The sequence below is a fragment of the Nerophis ophidion genome, linkage group LG17 (genome assembly GCF_033978795.1).
Source record: "Nerophis ophidion isolate RoL-2023_Sa linkage group LG17, RoL_Noph_v1.0, whole genome shotgun sequence".
NCBI lineage: Eukaryota > Metazoa > Chordata > Actinopteri > Syngnathiformes > Syngnathidae > Nerophis > Nerophis ophidion.
The window spans coordinates 24,581,370-24,604,932 of NC_084627.1; the positions used below are offsets into that span (position 1 = coordinate 24,581,370).

Consider the following 23,563-nt stretch of genomic DNA (forward strand, 5'->3'; position numbering starts at 1 on the left):
CACATTTATATATATATATTAGGGCTGGGCAACGATTAAAAATTGTAATCAAAGTTAATCGCACTATTTCTCCGATTAATCGCGATTAACTGCATTGTATACGCAAAGCCCAATAATGAATTCAAAAGTAGTGTGTAGTGCACCTTTATTGGAATATTCTCCTACATGAACAAAAGCGCCAAAACATTTGTTGTGCAAACACAATTTAAATCAGTCCTTGTTAAACAGTAGCAGTTAAATAGCATATTTTATGAAAATCAACTCAAAAAATGTAAATACAAACATTTAAGCTTATTGCCACTGCCAGGGTATTAAAGTTATCCTGTTTGTTATGGAAAATAAATATAATCTACATACAAATCTCTGAGCCACAATCATAACAAATCTGAACAGGCAATTTCTGAGGTAACAGCAGAAACATTTTTTTTTATCAGGGATCTTATGTTTAAAAAACCTTTATTATAGGTAGTGGGCTGTTTTAGGGAATTTTGTATCAAATTATCCATAGTAGCAATATGAATAATGTTGTGTTTATTATGCGTAGTGCACTTAAAATAATTATCACCATATCTAGGAATTGATATGATGGGAATGTTCCGATTGTTTGCTTGGTGCTTTGATAAACTGAATGCATATACATGGTACTACATTGTGATGTTATGAGCCAGGGAAAAAAAGAACTACCCTACTCAGCATGCAACAGGAGTGACGAGCATGCGCGGTAGCCCGGTATAGGTTGTGTCGCCATGACGGCATCTTGTATGTTGTGATATGCACGCTCTGAAAGCAAACGTTAAGAACTCAGCCAACACTCCTCGTCTGCATTATTCATAAATAGACAGACAACACATGTACTCCGCTGCTTCACAGGCCGCTGGATGTAGCCGGCAAAGTATTCCCATGCTAGCTAGCCGGTCTAGCAAGCACGCGTCATTCAGTCCAAAACGGCCCGATCTATCCACATCCAGAATTGTCTGGCGGCCGTAAGTGATCCCGGAGTGACCACGCTGTAAGCCAGCCATGAAATTTGCAGAATTGTCCGGTATTTTTGCCGAATGTTCCATCTTTACCAAGAGTCCCTCGACGCATTCGGGCGACGCCATCTTGTTAAGAAAAGGCGTTAACAAAATAAAAGCATGTAAACAACATACGCAAATGTGCGATAAAATAATTGTCGGCGTTAATAGATTGATGAGTTAACTCGTAATTAACGCATTAATTTGCCCACCCCTAATATATATATATATATATATATATATATATATATATATATATATATATATATATATATATATATATATATAATTCCCATTTTTCACTCAGTCCTGTTACCCTTATACAATATACCATTCCCCTCTGAGAAATTTGGAATATTCCACAATCACCTGGTGCTCATTCAAATCATCTGCAGGTTCATTTTGTTCATTTGGTTTTCAGTATATTCGATAAACCCTCAGCATCTCCTGTTACCTAAACCATTTTTTAAAAGGTTATTCATGTTTTTTTTTAAATATTGTTTTTAAATCACTCTAACCTTCTTTGTTTTACCATGCTATTAGCATAAATAGTAATGCATTGAATAATTCTGTGCTAAAAACTCATTCTTGGTTTTTTCCATCCTGTTACTCAAAGAGTAATCTTTGGCTCATAAAACTTGTCAAAAATACACATTTTGAGTAGTTCAGTATGTGTATAATTAGATTTAGATTTGAAAAAAAAGGTTTTAAAGATATTTAAAGATATTTAAAGATATTTTGAGAGAGTTACAACAAAAACATTTAAACAACTTAGTGGAATGTGCTAAATTTTGCAATTGTAAAGGGAGCCCAGGAGCAAAATAACTAAAACGATGTTTTCCCACTTTTGCTTTATGTACAAACAGGCTTTAAGTTGGAATTGTGAACAAAAATGCGAGGCAAAGTGAGGAGTATCAAACCTTATCTAGAAACCACCCAGCTGATGAACCTCTGTTGTTGTGGCCAATTGTGATTTTCCTCAGCCTTCCCAAGTTTGGTGATTCGATGGTGAACTTGTCCTCGGAGCCACGTTCAAAGTTATCTTTGTCGCTGTCCAACCTCCTCTCTCCTGTTTTTAGTATGGACAAATTGAGAGAACCGTTTGATTTGTCCTGAGAATGAAAGTTTGCTAAAAAAAAAAAATCACTTGCCTGTATCCCCGCTCTCTCCAAAGATGTTGAGAAAGACGTCCGCGTCAGTTCCGCTTCCCTTCATGTCAGGAGTGAACACGCTCACTATGTATTTATTCACTGCAAAAATAGTTAACATAATAAAGTACGCCATTTCATGATATTAATACAGCTATGAAGCCAATAATGTCAGATATCAGTTCATGAATACTATACTACCATATATATCAAGAGGTAGTTGATGTAATGCAATAGTTAATGTTAAAGAACAACGTCAACGAACCAACTAGATAATTTACACCACAAATCTTAATTACTGGAACTAACACGACGTCTTGAGGCGTTTACCTACAGTGAGCCAGTTTCCAAGTTAAAAATTTATAACCACATGTCTGTGAAGGCCATGGCCTGTGATAATTCATGCACCACCTTCACAATAGCAATGGGCTTATTTGGTTGGAGGTAGCCTTGCATTTTTATTTATTTATTTATATATTTTTTCATTTATTACACTTTAGAATTTTAGGTGATATATTTTGCACTTCTTTTAAGGTATATTTCAGGGTTATGTTTAATTCGTCCTTCTGCGTTACAATGTAAATGTGACACTATGTGCCCTTTTTTTACATGTCTGTCCAGCACTTTGGCCAACTGGGGGTGTTTTTAAATGTGCTATATAAATAAATAAATAAATAAACTGAACTGAACTGAACTGTGGTGCCGAGATAAAATTGCAACAAGGATTACACACCAATGGACTTCGATTACAACCTGAGTGAGTCGAATGCAGATGTGTGCACTTTTTTTGTTTAGCGTCCAAAGCAACTTTCTTATAATGTTGCTGGGGCTTAAAAGGGTTTTTACTAGGATTTAGTTAGTTCACTTTTTACCCATACATAACCACTTTTTGGATTCTATATACACAATTAAAATCACCGGATTTTATGACCTGACATGTATTCTTCTACTGCACAGTGACTTGTGTTTATGCTTAAGTCCCATCTTCTTGGTTGTTAGTCGTAGTGTAATGGCAATTATTAGATTACCTTCGCAGTGGTTCATTTTACAGTAACACATAAAAAACTTAAAACATTACTAGCCCCAAAACCAGGGAAGTTGGCACCTTGTGTAAATGGTAAGTAAAAACAGAATACAAGGATTTGCAAATCCTTTTCAACCTATATTCAGTTCAATAGACTGCAAAGAAAAAAAAACTCAAAGTTTGAACTAGAAAACATTGTTATTTTTGGCAAATATTAGCTCATTTGGAATTTGATGCCTGCAACATGTTTCAAAAAAGCTGGCACAAGTGGCAAAAAATTTCATGCCCGGGCTCAAACCCTTTTTTTCCCCGCTCAGACACCCCTCTGCTCACACTGAGCGCAGCACGCCCACGCAGCGAAATGCCTGCAGACGATCGCGAATCAACGCACGTGGACGTGATGAGAGGGAGCGGCAAAAAAAACAGCAGACCCGAGGAACCTTTGCCAGAACGTCGCTCATCTTCCCAGTAAACATCACTTCTAGCATTCCCTCCCTTGTGCTTTGCTCGCCTTCTCTGTGCTCTCTCAGTGTCTCCCTTGTTCATGTCCCTTGTGTCTTCCGCAGTGTCATCCCCGTCATCCGTGATCGTGTTTTGCCTCTCGACATCCATCTGGATCTCTGACTGCCTTCCTCGATCCTCGACCCCTGCTCGGACACGGACAACGCTGCCTCGCTCCTACACTCGACCCCTTGCCTGTTTACGGACTGTCTTTTAGTCTTACCCCCTTGATTTGACGAAGGATACATTCAACACTCACAGGCAACAACCCCTGGTAGCACTTACACAATTCATTCTACACATCGTCTGCACCCATTCACTTAGAGTAGCACACGCACGCCACATACTCATCAAAGGTTTAAGTAAACCTTGTAAACCGCAGTTCTGCCTTGGTTGTCGCCTCCTTTCCTTCTCAGTACATAACACAAAAGACTGAGAAAGTTTAGGAATGCTCATCAAACACTTATTGGGAACATCTTGCAGGTGAACAGGTTAATTGGGAACAGGTGGGTGCCATGATTGGCTATAAAAGCAGCTTCCATGAAATGCTCGGTCATTCACAAACAAGGATGGGGCGAGGGTCACCACTTTGTGAACAAATGCGTGAGCAAATTGTCAAACAGTTTAAGAACAACACTTCTCAATGAGCTATTGCAGGGAATTTAGGGATTTCATCATCTGCGGTCCATAATATCATCAAAAGGTTCAGAGAATCTGGAGAAATCACTGCACGTAACATTGAATGCCCGTGACCTTGGATCCCTCGGGCGGTACTGAATCAAAAAGGGACATCAGTGTGTAAAGGATATAACCACGTGGGCTCAAGAACACTTCAGAAAACCACTGTCAGTAACTACAGTTCATTGCTACATCTGTAAGTGCAAGTCAAAACGCTACTATGCAAAGCGAAAGCTATCCGTCAACAACACCCATAAACGCGGCCGGCTTCGCTGGGCCCGGGCTTATCTAAGATGGACTGATGCAAAGTGTAAAAGTGTTCTACGGTCTGATAAGTCCTCATTCCAAATTGTTTCTGGAGACTGTGGAAGTTGTGTCCTCCGGAACAAAAAGGAAAATAACCTTCCGGATTGTTCAAAAGTCAGCATGTGTAATTTAAACATCCGTGAAGACACGGTTAATGCTGAAAGGTACATACAGGTTTTGGTTATGTTGCCATCCAAGCAACGCTATCACGGATGCCCCTGCTTATTTCAGCAAGACAATGCCAATCCACGTGTTACAACAGTGTGGCTTCATAGTAAAGGAATGTGGGTAATAGACTGGCCTGCCTGTAGTCCAGACCTGTCTCCCATTGAAAATGTGTGGCGCATTATGAAGCCTAAAATTCCACAATGGAGACCCCGGACTGTTGAACAACTTAAGCTGTACATCAAGCAAGAATGGGAAAGAATTCCACCTGAAAAGCTTCAAAAATTGGACATTGTGCTAAAAATGCCCCTGTGTCAACTTTTTTTTTTTTTGCAATGTGTTGCTGCTTTTTCCAAAAAAACAACAAGTTTCTCAGTTGGAACATTACATTTCTTGTTTTTGCAGTCCATTCAATTGAATATAAGTTAAAAAGGATTTACAAATCTTCGTATTCTGTTTTTATTTACGAATTACACAACGTGCCAATTTCACTGGTTTGGGGGTTTGTATATTTATTAGGCCTAACTGGAACTAAAAATAAAAAAAACATTATTAAAGTGAAAAACAGTTTGGGGAAATTTGTTTTAGTATTATTTTATCATTTTGGTGTTTTGCTGTACGTTTTGTGGTTTCTTACATTTGGGGACGTCCATCTGGTTGAGGCTGCCGAGCAGGTCCCTCACGAAAAGGTTGTCTGCCTCTTCCCGACTGAGCCAGTTGTTGCAAGCGAAATAGAAGCGCAAGTGAGGCCGGCTCATGTCGGTCACCACCACCCTGTCCAAGAACCAGCTGGCGTTCATGCCCGTATTGTCGTGCTCGATCCTGTGGAAAGTCAACAGAACAGTGACATTGAATGTAGATGATCTACTAAAAGTTTGCGTGTATTAAAACACAAGCTAACTTGATCTATTAAACATTCGTACACACACTCGCAGTCAATGGCAGCATCTTACACGGGCACCCCTTTAGCATGCTTTAGTACCCTCTTATAAGGCGCACTGCCGATGACCAGGTTTAGTTGGATCTATTTTCATACAAAAAGTGCACCGGATTATGGGGCGCATTAAAGGAGTCATATATATTTTTTTTTTAATTGAAAACTCTTAATTGTGGTTTTTCGGTCAAAATGTTGCATAGATGATGTTTTACACATCATCTTCAAGCTGCTTTCTGACAGTCGCTTCAGGATTCGCCGTTTTTTTTGGGTGGTCTTACTTACGTATCTCATCTTTGGCAGCATCCTCTCGCCGTCACCATTGTTGTAGCGGTGTAGCGTGCAAGGACGGGAGTGGAATAAGTGCCGAAAGATGGAGCTAACAGGTTCAATGACATTCAGGCTATACTTCAATCAATAACCTACTCAGTGGCCTAGTGGTTAGAGTGTCCGCCCTGAGATGGGTAGGTTGTGAGTTCAAACCCCGGCCGAGTCAGACCAAAGACTATAAAAATGGGACCCATTACCTCACTGCTTGGCACTCAGCATCAAGAGGTTGTGATTGGGGATTACATCATCACCAAAATGATTCCCGGGCGCGGCACGGCGCTACCCACTGCTCCCCTCACCTCCCATAGGGTAAATAAGGTGTGTGGGTAAAATGCAGAGGACAAATTTCACCACACCTAGTGTCTGTGTGACTATCATTGGTACTTAAACTTTTACTTTTAACTTTGAAGGAGCAGCATCTCCTCATCCGTGGCTTACTAGTGCATTAACAACGCCGGAAATGTGTCCTGTGAAAAACTGTCCAACTGGAACTCTCTAATAACTAAAGTTCCTTGGGTGAATAATGTATACTTACTACACCGGTATGTTTTAGCGCTTTCCTGGCGAGTTTGCTGACAAATGTAAGTAAGAACTTTATACTACATTATATTAGAAATGGCAACTGCCGAGGATGAATGTCCCATAACATAAAGATACAGAAAAAGAAGAAGCTTATCGACAAGGGCTACAAGGGCGGACTCACGCACATTTTCAGGACTTATGCAGATTCCAAATACAGATCAGCAGTTAACAGAAAATAAGAAAAGTTGGTTTTGCATAATATTGTGAAACAAAACGCCAGATCTCCTCAGCCTTAATGCCCCGCCCCCGATCCCTAAGATCAGACGATCAGCTGCTGTTGACGGTCCCTGACACAAGGCTGAAGCTTAGAGGTACAGAGCTTTCGCCGCTGCTGCTCCCAAGGTCTGGAACGACTTCCCTTTGAGTGTTAGACAGGCCTCCTCTATTCCTGTTTTTAAATCACTCTTAAAAACACACGTCTATTCCATGGCCTTTAACATTCTGTGATCTCCATCCTGCAATGGCATCCCATAATGCACCTGCTGTGAACCTGTTTCGTTTTATTTACCGTATTTTTTGGACTATAAGTCACAGTTTTTTTCATAGTTTGGCCGGGGGTGCCTCATATACTCCGGAGCGACTTATGTGTGAAATTATTAACACATTACCGTAAAATATCAAATAATATTATTTAGCTCATTCGCGGAAGAGATGAAGAAAATGTCAGCAATCGTCACACACGTCAACCAATAAGAATTCAGCGGGGGAGGGTCATGGCAGAGGTGCATTGTGGGTCATGGAATGCTAACTGCTATATGCTATATGCTACTGCCGTAGCTATTAAAATGGATCATTTCATCTTTGGCAGTAACTTATAAAAACTGAGAAAGACTGAACAAAAATGGCACCGAAAAGGAAATCATGTACTGCAGATTCCAAGCTGGACGTAGTGAAATATGCAGCAGAAAACGACAAGAGGAAGCGGCGCATACCTTTGGAGTTGGCAGAGTTGTTTAGAAACGACATTGAGGAAAAAGATTTCATGGGATTTATCGATTAGGAGTGACAGATTGTTTGGTAAACGTATAGCATGTTTTATATGTTATAGTTATTTGAATGACTCTTATCATAATATGTTACGTTAACATACCAGGCACCTTCTCAGTTGGTTATTTATGCCTCATATAACGTTCACTTATTCAGCCTGTTGTTCACTATTCTTTATTTATTTTAAATTGCCTTTCAAATGTCTATTCTTGCTGTTAGATTTTATCAAATACATTTCCCCCAAAAATGCGACTTGTACTCCAGTGCGACATAAATATGTTTTTTTCCTTCTCTTTTATGCCTTTTTGGCCGGTGCGACTTATACTCCGGAGCGACTTATAATCCGAAAAGTACAGTATTCATTAATTTTTTATCGTGCTCTGTTTGTGTTGTGTTGTGTTTGCTTGTTTTTCTTGTGTTATCTTTTAACCTGACTATTGTAAAGCACTTTGGCTACCCTTGTGGTACATTTTAAATGTGCTTCATAAATAAAGTTGATTTGATTTGATTTGACTCCTACACATAATAATACTGGTATGTTTAAGCACAGTACAATCCATTAAGCGGTGCAGCTACATAGCTTACCAAAGTCGTACTAAAACAATTTGATAGATTTTTGAGCGCCCCGTGTAATGTGCTATATTCTCAATGGAACATATAACATTTGAGTTGTTTACTTGAGTCATGTTGCAGTCTACATGTATATATTATGTGTGACTGCCATCTGCTGGTCACACTTATCATTTCACCATGTACCAAATAAAATATAGGTAAGCACAACCAAAATGATTCCGTACATTAGACACACCAGGTTATAAGGCGCACTGTCGAGTTTTGAGAAAATGAAAGGATTTTAAATGCGCCATATAGGCCGAAAAATACGGTACACAGTGAGCCCAGTGAGCCTCTCCTGTGAGAATCAAATACGGTTTGGGCATCCCTTACTCTTCCCAAAATTATTTTCAGAGGCATATTTTATGGCATTTTCAGCTCACCCCAGATTTTGTATTATTCTTTTATTCTTATTTGCGTTTCACGCACAGTCACACAACCTGTGCAGTCGCCAATTTATCCCCCGCCTCTTCCTCTTGCCTTTTCTTCTGACAGTGAGTGAACACTAGAGATGCACGGTTTGTGGTCTCATCCGCGGAGTCCGCGGATAAACCGCGGGTCGGGCGGGTGACATGACGAAAAAATATATTTTAATTAGATTCGGGCGGGTGGCGATTGAACCAACCGGAAATATTTGATATACATGGTTCTGGGATCGGTATCTTTTACCATTCAAAGAGCCATTTTAGACCCGTGTCATAAAGTGAGGAAGACAATAGGAGTCACTATTATTTTCTAGAATGACAGCCAGCAGTCACCCAGATAATAAGTATTAGGGCGAGCTATGAAGCCATTGGCTTTGTCGCCTTCTACAGCATGTACGATCTGCTTGTCAGTCCAGCATCATGTTGTGTGTGGCTTCCGCGGCAACACGCACACGACTGCAAGGCATACTGGGTGATACAGAGTACACTAATGGTTGTGATATAAACAATTTTAACACTCTTAGTAGTATGCGCCACGCTGTGAAGCCACACAATACAAGATTGACAAACACATTTCGGGAGAACATCCTCACAGTAACACAACATAAACGCAACACAACAAATACCCAGAATCCTTTGTATCCGTGAGAACTCCTGACTATTTTATACACCCCGCTAGCAGCAAATATTCGCCCATATTCTTGTCATCAGGATGAATGCTATTGGATTGTCGCGAGAACTTTAGCGGCTTCAATTGTCTTCATTACTCTGTGAAACGGGTTTAAATAGCTCTGTGAGTGGTAAAGGCGGGCGACCTCTGATGTATTTCAGCGGGCGGTTGGCGGGCGGGTACGATTCCGATAAAATGTTGGTTCGGGTAGACGGCGGGTGGATGACCACTTTGGTGATGCGGTTGCGGGTGATATAATTGCCTATCCGTGCATCTCTAGTGGACACACACACACAACCTTATAACACAACTTCTCATACTGTACATCGACAACGAGCAGTGGACGACCAACACTTGTGTAACTGTGATTGATTATGAGTAATCCAAATTAAAATGTGTGATTAATCTGTTTTAAAGAATTTGTCATTCGATAGCACAGATTGATACACCAGCAATAGAACAAGTTAGGTAGTTACTGGAATATTTTATTGTTTGCTGTTCTGGAATATATCAGTGAAGTAATGAATGGATTAATTACTTTTTAAACGGCTTTTTATGGTTGGCTGCCTTCTCTCACTGACTGACTGGCTGCTGGCTGTGCTACAAAGTGATAACACCCAACAACAGATGGAGCTTGACCCTCTGCCAAAGGATTAAATCCTGTGATGGGCTACACAGCTGGAAAATAAGTGACAAGTGTCCAGCGTGACTCAGTCGTTAAGCCGCTGTTATCCCACGTTAGCAGCAATTTAACGTGCGGTTTTACAGTCAGCTTGCTGGACTTTACCTCAGTTTCTTGAGAGGACCCACGTTGTGTGTTTTAACACGGAAAACATCGGTCTTATTCTTCTCAAACGCAGTCCGGCTTCTGCAAACGGGGGAGACATGAGTTATTACAATCCCCGGAGACCAAGAAACCAAAATTATAAAGTGAGATAAGAAGTTAACAAGAAGTGAGATTGAGGGTTCAGATAGTTTGTTTGTTTTTGTGGCATACACTCAAAGTTCAATATAGTGCAGTCTAGAATTGTACTTTATACCGGTATCAGTATAGTACCGCGATACTAATGAATCATATTCGGTACTATACCGCCTCTGAAAAGTACCAGTCCGCCAATCCCCCCTGGACACATGAGGAGTTTGAAAATGACCAATGTATGATCCTGTAATGACTTGGTATCTGATTGATGCCCAAAGTTTTGGTATCATCCAAAACTAATGTAAAGTATCCAAAAAACAGAAGATTAAGTGATTATTACATTTTAACAGAAGTGTAGATAGAACATGTTAAAAGGGAAAGTAAGCAGATATTAACAGTAAATGAACAAGTACCGTATTTTTCAGACTAAAAGTCACAGTTTTTTTCATAGTTTGGCCGGGGGTGCGACTTATACTCAGGAACGACTTATGTGTGAAATTATTAACACATTACCATAAAATATCAAATAATATTATTTATCTCATTCACGTAAGAGACTAGACGTATAAGATTTCATGGGATTTATCGATTAGGAGTGACAGATTGTTTGGTAAACGTATAGCATGTTCTATATGTTATAGTTATTTGAATGACTCTTACCATAATATGTTAGGTTAACATACCAGGCACCTTCTCAGTTGGTTATTTATGCCTCATATAACGTACACTTATTAAGCCTGTTGTTCACTATTCATTATTTATTTTAAATTGCCTTTCAAATGTCTATTCTTGGTGTTGGGTTTCATCAAATAAATTTCCCCCAAAATTGCGACTTATACTCTATTGCGACTTATATATGTTTTTTTTCCTTCTTTATTATGCATTTTCGGCAAGTGTGACTTATACTCCAGAGCGACTTATACTCGGAAAAATACAGTAGATTAATAATTCATTTTCTACCTTTTGTCCTTCATATTTTGGACAAAATAATAAAATGGAACATGACACAATATGTTACTGCATATGTCAGCAGCTAAATTAGGAGTCTTTGTTTGTTTACTTACTAATAAAAGACAAGTTGTCTTGTATGTTCACTATTTTATCTAACGACAAACTTGCAATTAGAAACATATTTTAGATGTACCATAAGATTTGTTGTTAAAATAAAGCCAATAATACAATTTTTGTGGTCCCCTTTATTTAGAAAAATATCGAAAAGTACCGAAAAGTATCGAAATAATTTTGGTACTGGTACTAAAATATTGGTATTGAGACCACACTAGGTCAGTCCTATGTAATGCGACGTTCTATATACCGCGATCGTGCTGTGGACCCCCAGTTTTTACCGTTTTTTTTCCACCACAGTCAATCGTGTTGTTTTTTTAACCAAATTACCGCGTATTTCCAAAGTTACACAGTAAATGTTTATGAAAGTCTCCAAAAAAAAAGGAATAAAAAAACCCTAAATAAAAATAGCTAAACACCTACCCAGTAATGTCTGAACACACTGGTAGGTAATGCTTGCCCAAGTCTGTGACGTGGGGGCACTATCCACCATTCCCGTCATGTGGGGGCACTATCCACCAAGCAGGTTCACGCAGCCAAGCTACGCGTATACATTTTTCAAAAAGAAAAGGGTGAAAAATGATTTCTATATAACGCGATCTTTGGAATAACAAGATCATTATATGGAACTTTGAGTGTAATCTGAACGGGCCAAATTAAATAGAGAATACTGTGGAACCTCTAAATTTAAGCGTTTGACACAATTTTCTGAATCATGCGTAAATTTATCGGCATCATCAACATTGTATTCACTTTAAAGATATACATATAAGTGTAAAAAGATTTTGGCATTTTGGTAGTACTATATATATAAATGATAAATGGGTTGTACTTGTATAGCGCTTTTCTACCTTCAAGGTACTCAAAGCGATTTGACACTACTTCCACATTTACCCATTCACACACACATTCACACACTGATGGAGGGAGCTGCCATGCAAGGCGCTAACCAGCACCCATCAGGAGCAAGGGTGAAGTGTCTTGCTCAGGACACAACGGACGTGACGAGGTTGGTACTAGGTGGGGATTGAACCAAGGGACCTCGGGTTGCGCACGGCCACTTTTCCGACCGCGCCACGCCGTCCCTTATATATTTATATATATATATATATATATATATATATATATATATATATATATATATATATATATATATATATATATATATTTTTTTTTTTTTTTATATATATATATATATATATACATATATATTAGGGCTGTGAATCTTTGGGTGTCCCACAATTCGATTCAATATTGATTCTTGGGGTCACGATTTGATAATATATTGATTTTTTCGATTCAATTCGATTCTCGATTCAAAAACGATATTTTTCCGATTCAAAACGATTCTGTATTCATTCAATACATAGGATTTCAGCAGGATCTACCCCAGTCTGCTGACATACTAGCAGAGTAGTAGATTAAAAAAAAAAAAAGCTTTTATAATTGTAAAGGACAACGTTTTATCAACTGATTGGAATAATGTAAATTTGTTTTAACTATTAAACGAACCAAAAATATGACTTATTTTATCTTTGTGAAAACATTGGACACAGTGTGTTGTCAAACTTATGATATGCGATGCAAGTGTAAGCCACTGTGACACTATTGTTCTTTTTTATTCTTTTCATAAATGTCTAATGATAATGTCAGTGAGGGAATTTTACTGCTATGCTGAAATTATAATTAATATTGATACTGTTGTTGATAATATTCATTTTTGTTTCACTACTTTTGGTTTGTTCAGTGTCGTGTTTGTGTCTCCTCTCAATTGCTCTGTTTATTGCAGTTCTGAGTGTTGCTGGGTCAGGTTTGGTTTTGGAATTGGATTGCATTGTTATGGTATTGCTGTGTAGTGGTTTGTTGGATTGATTAAAAATAAATAAATAAATACATTTAAAATAAAATTAAAAAATCGATTTTTAAAAAATGAGAATCGATTTTATATATATATATATAAATATATATATATATATATATATATATATATATATATATAATACAACAACATAAGTGCATAAAGTAATATGCTTGACTGGTATATACCTTATTGCCTCTGGAGTGTTAACATTATTAATAGCCACACAAGTGTTAAAAAGAAGTTAAAGGAAAACGGCACTTTTTAAAAATGTTGCCCTTCATACATTATCCTTATGTGAGACAATAAGAGCACAAGTCTTTCTTTTTTCATTGTAACCGCTAGCATGTGGTGGCTAATAATGCCGATAATAGGGATTCACTTATTTTGCCTAAAAACATCCAAAACTTGCCAACAAAGCCCCATTTACATGCCGTGGCCTGCATATTAACCAAGGTACAGCGACATTATTATTGTAGGAGCTACCACAGAGGAACAACTTTTTGGGCGTAGGTGCACATAGCACCATGCTCACAGCTCTTAACTCACCAAGTCTTCCACGAATAGTAGTTGCAAACTCAGAATGCACTCTTGACTGCACGCTGTTGTTGTTGTTGACAGAAGTAGCATGAGTTGCTAATAGCTCTGTAAAATCAGTGCACCCAATAAAGAAGTTGCGGTAATGCTTAAAATGACCAAAATACTGTAAGTATTACATGTTATGGTGAACGTGCCTATTACAACATACACTGTTGGGGGTTTCTGGAAGTTTTTATGGGCTTTATGGACAGACTAGGTGAATCATCACTGCCTTGTGCTGGCAGTTTTTCACAACACACAGACAAGAGAAAGACGCGTGTTTTTGTCTTACATTAGGTTGTAGATGATGGGCAAAATTCCTCCCAAAATGTGTTTGAGAATGCCAATGTTCACTAAAGACTAGCAACAACTGTTATCTCTGGATGCTGCTTCAGCGGTAGGTTGTGAGTTCAAACCCCGGCCGAGTCGTACCAATGACTATAAAAATGGGAGCCATTACCTCCATGCTTGGCCCTCGGCATCAAGGGTTGGAATTGGCGGTTAAATAACCAAAAAATGATTCCCAGGCGCGGCCACCGCTGCTGCTCACTGCTTATCTCACCTCCCAGGGGGTGATCAAGGGTGATGGGAATAATTTTGCCACACCTAGTGTGTGAGGGACAATCATTGGTACTTTAACATAACTTTTTCTTTAGAATTCAGATTGGACCTTTTTTTCTAATTGAAATAAACTTTTGCATTTTCTAATTTGCTTTTTGTAGCAATCCAATCCAGGTTGTGCATAGAAATGAATTTGTAAAAATTACATTTTTTCTTTTGATGATTTTCTTTATAAGCATTATTTAATTTGTCTTCTTGTAATTTTACACATCTGTAAAGCACTTTGAATTGCCTTGCGTTCAAATTGTGCTCTAAAAAATAAACTTGCTCTGCCGTTACATAAGAAATCAATGTCAAATGCATTGTCCCATTTCAGTGTAGCAGAGATTTTAATAGGTCACCATTGTGTTGGTCGTGACCCAGGATACAGAGACGGCAGGCAAAGTGCAGGTAACATTTATCCATCCATCCATTTTCTACTGCTTGTCCCTTTTGGGGTCGGAGGGGGGGTGCTGGAGCCTATCTCAGCTGCATTCGGGCGGAAGGCAGGGTACACCGTAGACAAGTCGCCACCTCAGCAAAGGGCCAACACAGATAGACAGACACCATTCACACTCACATTCACACACTAGGGACCATTCAGTGTTGCCAATCAACCTATCCCCAGGTGCATTTCTTTGGAGGTGGGAGGAAGCCGGAGTACCCGAAGGGAACCCACGCAGTCACGGGGAGAAAATGAAAACCCCACACAGAAAGATCCCGAGCCCGGGATCGAATTGGGGACTACTCAGGACCTACGTATTGTGAGGCACATGCACTAACCCTTGTTCCACTGTGCTGCCCACATAACATTTACTTATTAGCAAATATAAAGAAATTGTGCAGCAGTGAAGTGCACAGGAAGCATAGGCAAAACTATGCACATTTAGGTGCAAAGCAAAGTAAAAAGCACGATGATCCAGCCCCGTACAGAGGACAGAGCTTGTAATAAAAGCATCCTGAAAAGCAACCAGGAAGAGGTGTGTCCTAATTATCAATCCGGGACAGGTGAGGGAGCCAGTGTTTGGACAACAAAGTAGTGGCAGAATGGAAGCAAACAGGAAATGAAATCAAATGTTAAAGCACTGCACAGGAAATAAAACAAAATACCAGAAACTAATAGGTCAAAAGAGATTATGGCACACATTTAGGTAATAAATCAATTCAAGCAACCACAAAAATGAGGAGCCATTTAGGAGCCTGCAGAGTCAGCTTTTTTGCGGGAGCCGAGCAAAAAGAACCAGCTTCTTTATGAGGGCAAAAAATTCCCATCACTGTTAATGAGTCAAACACTTTTTGTCATGTTTTGTGGTCACGTTCTGTTTGGTTTTGGAATCATTGTGCACTCTTGTTTGTTTTTTCACCAGGACAACTCATTAGTTTCACCTGTTATGTGTTCACGACTCACGCACCTGATTTATTTGGACTCATGCACCTATTAATCACCACATAACTATTTAAGCCTGTAGTTGCCAGGCAGTCAGGCTGATACCCAATGCCATAGTGCTCATGCCATTGGTTTGTTGTTTTTGACTTCTTCATGCCACAGTAAGTGTTTTGTTTTTATGTCCACAGTTTAGTGAGTTTTTTTAGTTCATATTTCATGTCCTAAGTTGTTTCTGCCTCCGCCTTGTGCGCGCCTTTTGTTGGTTACTTTTTGAGTGATTAATTAAAAGATGTAAGTACCTTCACTCCATGTCCAGTCCATTCAATTTGCACCTCGGGAAAACAAACCACACCAAAGTCCACGTCTTGACACTTTTATCGAAAAGAGGTATTGCAAAAAAGAGTAAAATATGGTAAACGATTATCCTTAGGTGGGGTTTGTGAGATTTACAGTGTTCAAGGGTGTTTGACTTTAGAGGTTCCACTGTATTTGTCCTTGCCTGTTTCAGCCCACCAGCCAAGTCAAGGCCTGTATAATTAAGGTGCACGGTGTCATGTGCTCAAGAACAGAACCCTGTCCAGCACACATGATTGGGTTGCCCCAGTTCTGCCACCTGTGGGAGAAGAAAAGTGCACAGGCAGTCAGGAGGAGGAATAGGAATGGGGATGGAAACCAAACCCAGTGCAAACTTTGGAATTCATGCAACTTATGAGTTCCATTGAATATCCAAAGAGTGGCACACTCCCTCGCCCGTATCATGTTGTTTGGCGTGAGCGTCACACAATACAGGCGGGACCTAATATATAAGTAGATATCAGAGTAAGGTGAAACTCCCGGTATGCTATTTCATCAGCTGCTGTCACACAGCATGGAGATACTGAATACATGCTGCGCTGATCACGCTGATCATGCAAGGTGTGGGTAACATAAAGTTAGGATGTCCTATTCTGTGCCAGGTAACCTAATCTGTCAATCAATGTGCAAATGTCTGACGGTCATTTGATCATCCACAGAAATGACATCGTGGTCTTCTTTCATTTGCCTTTGAATGAAAATGAAGACCGGCCATGTCACTGTAGTTCCGCCTTACTCCAAATATTCTTTGGACTGTATTGAAGAGAGCTTTAACCCTTTACAAAAGGTAACAAAACAAATTTAAATGGTTGCTCACTTCATAGCAGTGCTTCTCAAATATTTTCTAAGAAGAACAAATTCCTTCCCTCCTTCTCCACTCTCCCCCGCGACTATAAATATCATATTATCCCTAGTATAAGCTGCTACTTTTTACCCATGCTTTGAATCCGGCAACTTATAAAACAGTGTGGCTTATTCATGGATTTTTCTATGCTAACGACCATTATTGTTTTGTATTCAACAAATAATTTTCATACAACACTGACAGACACTAAAAATTTTGGGTAATTGTTTGTGCTATAACGTCCTGTTTTGGACAAGTTTGTTCACTGCAAGTGCTGTGGCTGTTTCGTTTCTTGAACTAGAAGTATTTGTCCATGGCATTTCTGCTCGAAAGGATACTTCATTCATCACTCCAAGCATCGTTTGTAAGTTTTACAATATAACTAAAACAATTTATACTTAACAAACCGTCCCACGTGTGATGTCTGTAGGAGTTTTTTCATGCATATGTGTGTGTGCAATCGGAATGTAATCAATCTAGCATTGTTAGCATTAACAAATATGCTAACACAATTACAAGTGTCTGTGTTAGTATTATTAACTCACAATGGTATTCTTTTTGTATTGTTTCAGTTTCGTAAATTCACCAAGACGTCACCGTGGAGTTACTGGGTCTGTTTAGCTGATCAAAGACCTAGCTTCCGCAGCTAATGGGCACATTACAAAGACTTCTGTTTTGTTGGATCAGCCGTTTTACTGCCGGGTCACAGGCACTGTTTGAAGACAATTAAGGTATGTAAATAAACATTTACAAAATATTCAAAACCGATATATATCTGCGGCCTATAGCCTGGTGCGGCTAATATGTGTAAAAAAAAAAAATATATATATATATATATAATAAATAAATAAATAAATGGGTTGTACTTGTATAGCGCTTTTCTACCTTCAAGGTTCTCAAAGCGCTTTGACACTACTTCCACATTTACCCATTCACACACACATTCACACACTGATGGAGGGAGCTGCCATGCAAGGCGCTAACCAGCACCCATCAGGAGCAAGGGTGAAGTGTCTTGCTCAAGGACACAACGGACGTGACGAAGTTGGTACTAGGTGGGATTTGAACCAGGGACCCTCGGGTTGCACACGGCCACTCTCCCACTGCGCCACGCCGTCCCGATATATATATATATATATATATATATATATATATATATATATATATATATGTATATATATATATATATATATATATATATATATATATATATATATATATATATATATATATATATATATATATATATATATATATATTCCAAGAATTGGTGGGTGCAGCTTAAATAAAGGTGCGCTCGATAGCCCGGAAAATATTTGTCTGTAAAATTGTTATAAGTGCACCTCTACATAACATTGTATACCTATTAACATTAAAGAGAAAAATATATATACAGTATAGGCCAGAATTTTGGACACACCTTCCCATTCAACTGTGTTTTCTTTATTTTCATGACAATTTACAGTGTAAATTGTCACTGAAGGCATCAAAACTATGACACCTGTGAAGTGAAAACCATTTCAGGTGAAAGCTCATCGAGAGAATGCCAAGAGTGTGCAAAGCAGTAATCAGAGCAAAGGGTGGCTAATTTGAGGAAACTAGAATATAAAACACGTTTTCAGTTATTTCACCTTTTCTTGTTAAGTACATAACTCCACATGTGTTCATTCATAGTTGTGATGCCTTCAGTGACAATCTACAATGTAAATACTCATGAAAATAAAAAACCCACATTGAATGAGAAGGTTGTATATAGATCAACTTACAAGAAAAATATTTTAATAACATTGTTTTTAGTCTGTAACAGAGAACATTAAACGTGCATCAATTTAATCTTGAAAAAAAATATCCTTATTTATACTATGAACATTCTTTGACTCACTTGAACCATATGACACTGAACAAATATACAATTAAATAAACTCAAACTCAAAATAGTCAGCAACATTAACTCAGGAGAACAATATATAAAACAATATAACCTATAAAACAGAAATGAATGAAACAATTTGTGCTGATTTTTTTTGCCAAAAGAGGAAGTCAGGATTAATGAACACATTTTGCAGAGCTCAGCTTTTCGAAGCATGATACTGCATGATACTGATAAAGCATGTTCCACGGGGGCAGATGCGCCACCTCCTGCCCCCTATCCCCGCCATCGCCCTGCACTCCCCCCATGGGGGCCCGCCCTACTATTTGAGAAGGACTGCTATATGGCAACGGAATCAAAAAAATGTACAACAAAAAGTCAGAAAACAAATTAATACATGTTAAGAGGTGATTTTTTTTCTGTGCCCTCCAAAGGCTTTAAGTGATTAGTATTGAACAGGAGTGCTCTCTCATACAGTGTGACAGAATACAAGCAAACACAAGGAACAGAATAACAATAAACCTTCATCAACCGGTTTGAAAATACCTCTTTTCTGTGCTGAAAGATCAAAGGGAAATAGAACATAGTAATGATTAAGTGCATACACCTAGACATGACAGTAAACCCTCAGAAGCCCACATTTTAAAGGGGAACATTATCACCAGACCTACGTAAGTCTCAATATATACTTTGATGTTGCAGAAAAAAGACCATATGTTTTTTTCACCGATTTCCGAACTCTAAAAGGGTGAATTTGGCAATTTAAACGCCTTTCAATTGTTCGCTGTCGGAGTGATGACCTTTCACCCGTGACGTCACAATGGGAAGCAATCCACCATTTTCTCAAACACATTACACACACAAGTCAAATCAGCTCTGTTATTTTCCGTTTTTCCGACTGTTTTCCGTACCTTGGAGACATCATGCCTCGTCGGTGTGTTGTCGGAGGGTGTAACAACACGATCAGGTACGGATTCAAGTTATCTTACGTGGAGTGTGCATCGATTAGCACGGCATGCTAATCGATGCTAACATGGCAGAAATGGCAAGAATGTGTGGATATCCTGCGACACTCAAAGCAGATGCATTTTCAACAATAAAGTCAACGAAATCACAAAGGTGAGTTTTGTTGATGTTATTGACTTATGTGCTAATCAGACATATTTGGTCACGGCATGACTGCCAGCTAATCGATGCTAGCATGCTATTTAGGCTAGCCGTATGTACATTCGTAGCTATATTTGCATCCAGCCTTACCCTCCACCCACATTTAATGCCAAACAAACACTTACCAATCGACAGATTTAAGTTGCTCCAGTGGTCAAAAGATGCAATCGTTGGTTAGAAGGCGATCGCTGAATAGCTTCAATAGCTTCAGTTTCTTCTTCAATTTCGTTTTCGCTATCTGCCTGCACACTTCAACCATCCATTTCAATACATGCGTAATCTGTTGAATCACTTAAGCCGCTGAAATCCGATTCTGAATCCGAGCTAATGTCGCTATATCCACCATGTTTGTTTGTATTGGCATCACTATGTGACGTCACAGGAAAATCAGGCACTTTAAAGCCTTTTTTCGGGGTATTCCATGATGGGTAAAATTTTGAAAAAAACTTCGAAAAATAAAATTAGCCACTGGGAACTGATTTTTATTGGTTTTAACCCATCTGAAATTGTGATAATGCTCCCCTTTAAGGAATAAGTACTTTCTTAAAGTCAAGCAAGGATCCAAAATTCCTAAAAAAACACAACCTCTAACAAAAAGTGGTTCCCATGATGTGTAAGGTAGGTTTAAACGTCACATACTATAGTATTTTGCAACAATTTTCAAATAAATCTCAGAACAGGTTATTTGAAGTGTGTTGAAGAAAAATCCAGCCTTTACACAGGACTACAGACCGTTTGAAAGTACTTCCCAGGGGCGGCCATCGCTGCTGCTCACTGCTCCCCTCACCTTCCAGGGGGTGAACAAGGGGATGGGTCAAATGCAGAGGACAAATTTCACAACACCTAGTGTGTGTGAGACAATCATTGGTACTTTAACTTAAACTTTTAACTTTAACGGAGCAGCATCTCCTCATCTGTGGCTCACTAGTGCATTAACAACGCCGGAAATGTGTCCTGGGAAAAACAGTCCGACCGGAACTCTCTAATAACTAACGTTCCTTGGGTGAATAATGTAAACTCACTACACCGGTATGTTGTAGCGCTTTCATGGCGAGTTTACTGACAGATGTAAGAACTTTGTCTACTGTGTGTGTGACAATCATTGGTACTTTAACTTTAACTTTAACTTTGAGTAAGCCCGACTGGAACATTGATATTTTATGTGTCTGCAGTGCTAATGCTAAAGAGTCGTGTTTGTCGACAAGTGTGTAGAATTGTAACATTAACGTAACTCTAACGAGTGAAACAAAAGACCAACACTAGCATGGAGATGTGAGTTACAGAGCTAACACTACAGTCACTTTTTAACAGGAGCATCATGTTAGGTTAGCTTATTTGCTGAGAGAAAAAAAATAAAGAAAATGATCATCAGTGAGTGTGTTGAGCAGGGGTGTCAAACTCATTTTAGATCGGGGGCCACATGGAGAAAAATCTACTCCCAAGTGGGCCTGACCGGTAAAATCCCGGCACGATAACTTAAAAATAAAGACAATTTCAGATTTGTTTTTTGTTTAGAAATAGAACAAGCACATTCTGAAATTGTACAAATCATAAATTGTTTTTATTGTTGCGGTTAATAGTATTTATACTTTAATTGTCGTTATTTATATTTTCTGAAACAATTATGTAATAAGGTTGGTGTAAATTTTCAATCTATCAAGATAAATATATATATATACATCAAAATCCAATTACAGTATGTTATTTATGTAGTTTGATAATTTTCCTCGACTGATGCACTAACATGTGGTTTATTTCGTACATATGTAGCATCATCTAAAAAGATACAAATAATTGCCCTTGCGACATCCAGTGGCCACATTTATAACAGCTGTTTCTTTCATTCAAAAATTTCAGGTTAATTTTTATACTTAGCTAACTCATCCCGCGGGCCGGATAAAACCTGTTCGACGGCCTGATGCGGCCCTCGGCCCGTACGTTTGACACCCTTGGTGTAGAGTGTGTGCAGGTCTTAAAAACACTTTAAGGGGCCTGATCTACATAAGGTTTGTGTGTACTAAAGCGCGTGAAAACATGATAGCGCACGCAAAGCGGATCTATTGAACTTGTGCGCAGAGGATTGCGTCTCAAATTGAGCAGAATAAGGAGCGCAATCCATTTAGTGTGTCTATCCTTTTAAATATGCAGAATAATGCAGATTATCAAACCGTCCACATTGCTCAGACAATAAGCAGTGTGATCTATCAAGGCTGAAACTGTTCTGCGCCCGCTATTTTGAGTCTTTATTTTTGCATATTTGAAATGTGTGTGCTACCTGACACTGTGAGAAATGAGGTGATCCGTCCTAGGTGTACGTGACAACATATTTTGACTGTCAGACAAATATTACACATATCATCTATTCAGCAATATCATTTTATAATTTCATAGCTACGGGATGACTTAAAGGGCAACTGCAGTTTTTTTTTTACCTATTATTCACAATCATTATGAAAGTCATGACAATGGATGTATTTTTTTAAATGCATTCTAAATGTTAAATAGATGCGGTCAAAAGTAAGCTTACAATGGAGCCTATTGGAGTCACTCTATTCTGCCTGTAAATCCCTTAAAAACATCCAAACACCTCCATTAGGGTTTTATATACATGATGTAAGTATATGTGTAATTTAATAACGGGAAGTTTATAACAAATTATATATATACATATTTTAATCATTTCAATGATATGTGGCGCATTCATTTCAAAACACATCACATTTGCTTGATTGTTTTTAACAACATCACCAATTATTACTTACTGCAGACTTCACAGAAGTCAACAAACATAATTAAACATCACTTACTGTACAATCCCTGCTGTCATTCGGATGCAGACTTGTAGGATGTTCATACAGTCCCATTTAGATGACGAATGACTCATAATGGAATATAAAGACAATGTAACATACATCCATAAACCTGGATGCATATGCAAAAGTGGAATATATTTATCTGTACAGTAATGTACTTATTTATATCTGCACCTCATTGCTCTTTTCATCCTGCACTACCATGAGCTAATGCACCACAATTTTGTTCTTACCTGTACTGTAAGGTTCAAATATGAATGACAATAAAAAGGATGTTTAAGTCATAATGGACACCATATATCACTTTGAACATTTTAACTTTAGCGAATAGAACAGGAAGAAACAAACAATAGCAACACTAGCATAGCCATGTGAGTTACAAAGCTTACATTACACTCACTTTTTAACAGTAGCATCATGCTAGGTTAGCCTATTTGCTGAAAAAATAATGAAGAAAATGATCAAACTTGCAGCTTCTTTGTCTGTAGCTGACTGACTGATAGTTCTCAGTCAATGTCCATGAAAAAGGTACTTCCGTCCGAGTACAGTAACATCAGATGGGGGATGTTTTCATGTTTTGCTACCCATAAACAGGCACTAAAAACACATATTACAGGTAAAACATTGTTACGAGTCAATATTGCATAATAGGGGAATGTATTACTATTAATTACTAATGTTCAGAACTTACATGATGATTAAGTATGCAAACATTACCAGTGCAATATG

General features: G+C 38.6%; 1 protein-coding gene across 1 annotated transcript in view; it reads right to left on the reverse strand.

Annotated features, from left to right (window-relative positions):
• LOC133536658 (lipoxygenase homology domain-containing protein 1) overlaps positions 1-23,563 on the reverse strand; it is a 101,886-nt gene that overhangs the window by 71,051 nt on the left and 7,272 nt on the right. Inside the window, 4 exon segments of the mRNA XM_061877278.1 lie at positions 1,937-2,085; positions 2,168-2,266; positions 5,476-5,660; positions 10,166-10,246. Coding sequence (XP_061733262.1) covers positions 1,937-2,085; positions 2,168-2,266; positions 5,476-5,660; positions 10,166-10,246 — 514 coding nt within the window.